Consider the following 8,022-nt stretch of genomic DNA (forward strand, 5'->3'; position numbering starts at 1 on the left):
TAAGGACATGCATGCATGCACGCACGCACAAGTGTGTGTGTCACTGTGGGTTTTCCTCGTCTGAGCTGTCCTTTCCTTTCCTTTCTCCGTTTCCTGTAAATCCATACCGACTTCCTGTTGCCATAAAGTGATAAAATGACGCAGCATGTCACATGACTAGAGCAGGTGGACGGATGTGAAGAGCGGGCAGTTCGTGTGGGTGAAAGTGAGTTTGTGTTTATGAGTCTACAAGGGTGTGTAGCTGGTAAAAGGAGTGTCAGCGATAGGGGAGTTAACATGCCCTGGCACGTCTCAGCAGTGAATTCCCCCACATTCAAATGAGAATGAAAGTGGGTGGAGAAAGGGGCGTGCAAGTGCGTGTGACTGGCAGCATGTGTAGAGCTTTTTGACGCCCAGCGCTTTATAAAGAGCTTGACATCATTGACACACAAAGTTAGTCACACATCTTCTGCGGGACAAGCCACACACACACACAAACACTTTCACAGGTTAGAGGACACAGAGGAGTTGATATAAACAGCTGTTTGAAGAGCGTTCTGTTCATGGCAGAGGTGAAGAATCAACTTTTTATAAACTTATTCACAGATTGTCACTGAAATTAATGTTCATTTTAAAAAAAAACTTTCAGCTAAATTTAATTTTTAATTAAAAAAATATATATTTTTATTTTTTAAAGCTGTGATGTTTATTTGTCATAATATTGTTGACATCTGCAGATTAGCAGAAAGCATTAACACGCTTTCCTTTCTCTCCCTCCAGATCTACAGTGGTGGCCACCTGCACCACTTCATTGATGGCTACGATGTCCACCGCAGCAACTGGATGCGGTACGTCAACCCAGCGCGATCGCTGGCCGAGCAGAACCTGGTAGCCTGTCAAAATGGCCAGGAGATCTTCTTCTACACCATCCGGCCCGTGGAGCCCAAGCAGGAGCTGTTGGTGTGGTACAGTCCGGAGTTTTCCCAGAGACTGTGCGGCCAGCAAGAGCAACCAGACAGCCTGAAGCCAAGTGAGTCATGGGCTCCAGAATTATCCCATATTATTTGGCACTGGGGAGGGAAAAACTGGATAAAATGTTGGTTTTTATGTAGATAGTGTGTTTTTTATTTTCTTTCCCTTTGACTTATTTTCGTTTTCATTTTATATCTTTATTGCTTTCTCTATGACTTTCTTGAAACTGTGAAATTATTAGTCACCTCAGCTACCTTTGTATTTTGTCCCTTCTGTGCACTCTTATACACTTTACACTTTAAACAGTTTTTATTGTTATATCTCTTTTCCTCTTTTTGTGAATCAGGTGACTTGTTTATTGAATTTAATCCAAGAGATCAGTAATTAACGGGCACTCTCAGTTCTTCTGTGTACATTAGTTATGTTGATATACAGTATAGCATATATAAGGGAGGATGTTTATTACATTTTTTTTTAGGTTTGACAGTTATGAAATTATTCTACCAATAGCAGCGTTCATCTCACAGTTAAACTGGTACCAGGCTTTTATTAGTTTATAGTCTGTTCTAAAAAATATTTTATGTAATATAAGTTTAATCTAATATATAATGTAACACCACATACACATACGCATGAACTTTGAACTACTATAATGAACATTCTTTAAATGTCATCTGACACCCTAGAGGTGGTAAGCAATGAAAGTGACTATAAATGAAACTGTATAAATGTGTACTGTCTGTGAGCGTGTGCAAGCGTGTGTATGTTTATGACAAAACGATGGACTGTCTGGATTTTCTTTCTAAAGAGATGTCATGAGATACTCCCTAGGTCGCATTGATTCAATCTCAAACTGTGCTATTTCCTGTCTTATTCACTCTTCGGAATGTATGTATGTCTATGTGTTCATTTTGTGTGTGCTGTTGTTAAGGACCATTACCTGAGTCATGTTGACACGTACGCTCCTCTCACTGGTGATGCTTTCACTGAACAATTACACCTGATTATTAAATATCCCTCTTTAGAAAGTCAGCCACTGTGAGGCACATTAACCTCTTTTTCAGAGCTGCTCTTTTCAGTTTGTATCATTTAGCCTGCTTAACAAGTGTACTTCCTGTGTGAGATTTAAACAAATCTGTATATACAGTTTTAGCAAGCGTGATATTACATCATTTGATTTTTTAGGTCTTTTATGGACTTTGGCCTACATATACTTTATAACACATCTGCTGATATTCTTGCTCTAAATGTCTGTTGCTTCTGTTTATCTTCTGTTCAGTTGGAAAAAATTAATTAATATTTGTAAGGTGCATTTTTTGCTTTGTGTTATTGTTGTTCTGTTGTTAGAGTTTCAAATATCCATTTTCACTTTCCTCGTGGTAGTTAGGAAATGCCTAGACGATGCCTGTAAATGTTGCACCAGATTGGTTTACATCAGGTTTGAGGAACCAAGCTTTGACCACAAGGGTTATAATGTGTTTGTGTAATCTTCCCACTGCTGTGTGACACAGTTTAGCCTTGTACCACTCTCCATGATTTAGCAGGTTTTGTCTGAGTCACCGCAAAGGTTACTGAAAGAAACTAGCTGTTGCGGCTTTTCTTTTTACAATCTCTAGAGTGAAAGGACAGTAATAATTTGACCTTATCTCGATTCCCTGTATAACAGTAAGCAACAGTTAGCGCTGAAGCAGTGTCGTAGGATTTTTCCCATCGTTGAGGACATCTGCTGTTATGGTGAGTCAGAGTAGTTTCTGAGTAAGAAGTGTCGCCGTCACCCGAGGCTCCTTTCTTCCGATACATACATATGCCCCTCCACCTCACAAACATACACACACCCACATTGCGAACACCCACACGGTTGTAATCTAGGTGCTGCGTGAAAGCAGTACTATCTCTTTGTCAAATAGAAACCAGTCAGATATCTTCTGCCTGTCAGCTTTAAACTGAAAGAGCTGCCATTTACCATAAGTGAGCGTTTGTGGAGGAAGGTTATGAGTAGGTGTATGACATACAAGCATACAGCCATTTTTGACGGGTGACCGCTGTTGGCGAAGACTTGGTCAATTTCAGCGATTCGTCGAACGTGAAATGTGTTGGGTTACTCACAAGTTTCATACTTGGGTTGTCATCTTCACACTTTACAATGTGTGACCTTTTCTCTCTCTGTCTCTCTTTCTTTAGAGTACATCCCTGATATTGACTATCAGAAGCAGCCCCTACCTCAGTACACCTATTACCCTAAACAACCCCCAAGCCCACACAAACTTCAAAGCGAGGGACAGGAAGACGAGGTGGATGAAAAGATTGACGTAGAGGTTATTGAGAGGGACACGCCACCTGACACACCGGACGAACAGGTCATGGATTTCAGCAAGAAGATCCACAAAGCTGCTTCACCAGAGCCCGTCCATTCTCCACATCCCAACCAGAACCTAAGCATTCACCCATATCCCACCTTGTCCCCACCACAAGAGCTTCCACTCCACTTACACGGTCTCTATGGTCATCGAGAAGGTTTGATCTCATACCCTTCATTGCCCTCACCTAGACCGCTGCAAGCTCCATATCCCTTGTTACCACCATACAACCCTCATTATTCACGTCTGCTGTTACCTCCATACTCCTCTCCTCCCTTCCCTTCCATGTTGCCCTCGAAAGGGGGTCTCCGGTACAATGGATTCCTTGGGAGTGATGGCTTGCCCTACCCTTCCATACCCCAACCAGGTCTGTTACCAGTTACACTCCCCTATCCTACACCACTTCATGGAGGTCTGAGGGAAAGAATCCCAAATACCCCTCCCCGAGGAGCCCCTGCAACACCCGAACTCTCCCCTCAGCCAAAGCAGTCCCCTCACCAAATGTTTCACAAGCCGCTTTCTGAATGCGAAGAGGCCATCAACCTCAGCTTGGCTACACCCAAAAGCATATCACCTTCATCCTCTCCACCGGCGCCTGGGTACAAGTCTCTCCCATACCCGCTCAAGAAGCAGAACGGAAAAATCAAGTATGAATGCAACGTCTGTCTCAAGACCTTCGGTCAACTCTCCAACCTCAAAGTGAGTAGAAACTTTGTAAACAAAGTGAGTTTTAAAAGATATGGAATGATCTGAACAAGACTAAAAGGTGTACTCTACGATCATTTTAAAGGTGCACTTGAGGGTCCACAGTGGAGAGAGGCCGTTCCAGTGCAACTTGTGCAAAAAGAGTTTCACCCAGCTAGCCCACCTACAGAAACACCACTTGGTCCACACTGGAGAGAAACCACATGAGTGCCAGGTGAGTGAAAAACTTAAGATAAAGGGCATCAGATGACAGTTATTCTCATGCGATGACGCACACACACAACATTGCTTATCTCTGACAGAACCTTTACCTTGTAACTCCTGTTTCCTTTAAGAGAAACGCTTTGTTGTACAGTAACTAGAGAGGGTGTGACAGTGGCGTCAGCCTGTGCTACTCATTCATCTTGACCACTGAAAATAAATAAAGTTCTTTAGTGAACAAACACGTCTGGCTCGCTGTCTGCATACCAGAGCGACAACAGGGCAATTATGTAAGGCAGCAGAGAGGCAGTCTTCTGTTCTTGTTGTCTGCTGCCTCTTGTTTGCTTTTGAATTACGGGATCTTCTAATGCTCTTTGAATGTTTACAGGTGTGCCACAAGCGCTTCAGCAGCACCAGCAACTTGAAAACCCACCTACGCCTGCACTCCGGTGAGAAGCCATATCAGTGCAAGCTGTGCGGGGTGAAGTTCACTCAGTACATTCACCTCAAACTCCACCGTCGGCTGCACAGCTCTCGTGACCGGCCCCACTCCTGCCAAGCCTGCACCAGGGGCTTCATCCACTGCTTCTCACTGAACCTCCATCAGCGCTCTGGCTTCTGCCCCGCCGCCCGTCCCGAAATCCCAGAGCTGAGGCGCGCAGCTGAACTGGTAGAGCGTTTTGATGCCAGCCAGGAGGCTGAGGCTCTGCCTGAGATTGCTGGGGAAGCTCAAGTGGACGCTGCTTTGGAAAAATGGTTGGCGAGAAGTTTAGAGAGCGGCGAGGGGAAGGAAGACATTGGGTTCCTCAAGGCTTTCGCTGCAGTACCTCATGGGGTCAGCGCCATGGGTCACCACCAAGAGAGAGCCAGCGTGGTACACTTCAACCACCGGCCCTCTATAAAGTCTGAGGAGGAGTAGATGAGGGAGAATGTTGACATTTAGCTTGTTCAGGTCTTCCAGAAACCCAAAAATTGCTATCTATGCACAGAGCATTCCCTAGTTGACACCAAAAATCCTCTCTTCCCTGGTAGTTTAAGGGATGAAGATGCGCAAACCAAGCCAATGAAAGCCGCACCAAACAAATAGTGTTTCCAAAGACTTGAAGATTGTGTCAAGTGATTGCACTTCTACCCTCTGAGCTGTTTGTAAAATGAAGATGTGATTATAATGTCCTCATACTTCATCTGTTTTTCAGACTGATGTGAAAGTCTATTTGTGTGAGTTTGTCTTAACTTATTATTGTCGAGTTTTTTCATATTTGAGCACTGTATCAAATGCTTGTTTATATGTGTACTTTTGATTTTGTTTTAATGTATGACAAATGTTCTTTTTTTAAATACTGGGATTCTCAGGAATTATGTGTTAATCCCACTATGGACACTATGTGATAATCCCTAAAAGACTGGGTTTTCCCGTCCATCCCATTCATTGTGGGTGCGAATGTGTACAGTATGAGTATGTGTGCATGATTTTACCTTGTGTTAAAGAATTCTAGATGTGATCCTTTATGAAAAGATGTACCGAGATGTATCTTTTCAAGGATCATTCACTGTAGCTTCAGAGGATAATATAGCAGAAGACAATTGTTGGTTGTCTCTTCAACAAGCAGATCCTGAACCCCTTTGATTTTGGAAAGAGATAAGGCCTCACTTTTAATATAATATTTAAAATAAGAGGAATTTTCTTTGTTTTCTTAGTTTATTGTTACTTTGTTGTGTCTAATGTTTACTGTTGTCTCTTAAATCCAAACAAGTATTGTTAGCACTATGAAAATGATCAAATCAATGTAGCTGGAACTGAATTTGCCAATCATGAAGATTGCAATACTTTTTTATATAGACTACAGAACTACAGACACAACAGTACCTCATACTAAATTGTTAGGTTCATATTTTATGCTGTTTTAATTTATTAACGTCAGCACTGGAAAAAGCAGGAACTAGATCCAAGTGCAGGGTATTTGATTGTTAGCTACAGCAGACTGTTCCATTACTTAGTGACTTTTTGTACAGTTCTTTGGTTTTCTAGTTTATTTTTGACTCAGTCCAAAAGATGTTGATACTTTATATGTGAGAACCTATTTTTGACAAACTTTTATAATGTAGCACATTAAACATTACTTGTCTAAGACCACGCTCTTTCTGTCTTCTGGTGTTAATGACCTTACAATGTCAACAGAATCAGGTTTTCACACCCACACAAGCACACAACACCCATCAGGCTTGTTCATTTGAAAGCCCCACACGAAAGTTGATCTCTGTGGTCGTATTTCTAGAAAGTAGAGGAACTGAAATTGTTGCTCATCAGCCAGGACTGATCAAAAATGCCCATCATCACATGCAACGCTGTTTTTCATTTTGACATGAAAAAAAAAATAAAACCACCTTCAACCTTTACCTACCCTTACTGTAAATTCCACTATAAAGTAAAACCATAGTTTTGGTTTCAAATGAACTCCTCATATCTATTATATAATAAAAGATGACAACAATAAGTCAAGTTTAATTGCTGAAGAAACTTACAAATACAGAGCTTGCAATTATTTAACTAAGTACAAGTACATAGTTATACTATTTGCGAAACTGGAGGTAAATATGAAGCATAGCACTGATTTGAGTAACTTATCTGGCAGTTTTTGTCACGCTCAGTCACCATTCCCGCGCAAACGCTGACCTGTACTTGTACTTAACCGCTTTTCTAGTCTCAATGAGCAGGTATGATCAACACAAATGTCAGGAACGGAAGACAAAGCAGTTACAGTAAGAAATGCCTCATGTCTTCTGTCCTCACTGAGTACAACACTTATCTGTTTCCTTTTGTCACAGCCTCCCCTCTTCTCCCCTCAAGGGCGCACACATGAAGGGAGATCCCCACGCCACACACACCTCAGACCAGAACAAACACACCTCAGCAGGGTATGTGTGAGAGAACGATAGACAACAAGTGAGAGAAAGACTACATCTGTCATTGACAGCGTGTCAAACCACCACTTTGAATACATCTTAGGAGAAGTTGCAAGAGGCCCTTTTATGGCAGAAAGGAGAAAGAAACAGAGAGAAGCATGTGAAAACACACCACAGAGAAAGAAAGAAAGAGAGTGGAACTTGACTTGCTGTAAATGACATGAGGAGTGTGTATGTGCGTTTGTGTGTGTCTGTGTGGGTGTGTGTGTGTGTGTGTGTGTGTGACATGTTCAGAGTACTTGCATTGCCTTCCTGCACAGACTTAAAACTTCATGCATTTAGTAATTGCTAGTAAGTCATTCTCTGAAACCCAGAAGCTTAGTTCCTGTCAACAGTGGCCAGCGCAGCACTAGAGCAAAAGTAGTTTAAATAGATAAAACCTAATATTGTTATCTATGTAATGATGATGGCATGGAACATTTATTTGATTTTTGTTCATTTTGTTTAAGAGTTAGTTGATAAGTATACACTCTAAAAAAATGCTGGGTGTTTAGAAACAACCCAGCGCTGGGTGAAATATGGACAAGCAACTGGGTTGTTTGACCCAGCCTTCTCGGTAGTTTTATTTAACTTAACTATTGCTTAAAAATTACTACATGGTTGGCTTGAAATGACCCCAAATGAATAAACCCCAAAGGTTGCAAATTAAAAAATTATACACACTCAAAAAATGCTGGGTTCAGCCTTTTGGGTCATTTTATTGGGTTGTTTTTACAATTTTTACCCAGGTACTGGGTAGTTTTTATGCACTCTAAAAAAAAAGTGCATATTTGGGTTATTTATTTGAACCCAAATGCTGGGTTTAAGCTTGTTGGGTCATTTTATTTGGTTGTTTTTAATATTT

General features: G+C 41.6%; 1 protein-coding gene across 1 annotated transcript; it reads left to right on the forward strand.

The window, feature by feature from the left end:
* Positions 1-360: 360 nt before the first annotated feature.
* On the forward strand, positions 361-6,335 carry prdm1b (PR domain containing 1b, with ZNF domain). The gene is made up of 5 exons (XM_073822099.1): positions 361-551; positions 760-1,009; positions 3,133-4,007; positions 4,099-4,227; positions 4,603-6,335. Exons 1-5 carry the CDS (start codon positions 543-545, stop codon positions 5,131-5,133), a joined length of 1,794 nt encoding a protein of 597 aa, XP_073678200.1. The 5' UTR covers positions 361-542; the 3' UTR covers positions 5,134-6,335.
* The last annotated feature ends 1,687 nt before the right edge of the window (positions 6,336-8,022 follow it).

This window comes from Garra rufa, chromosome 17 (assembly GCF_049309525.1).
Source record: "Garra rufa chromosome 17, GarRuf1.0, whole genome shotgun sequence".
In the NCBI taxonomy this organism is placed as follows: domain Eukaryota; kingdom Metazoa; phylum Chordata; class Actinopteri; order Cypriniformes; family Cyprinidae; genus Garra; species Garra rufa.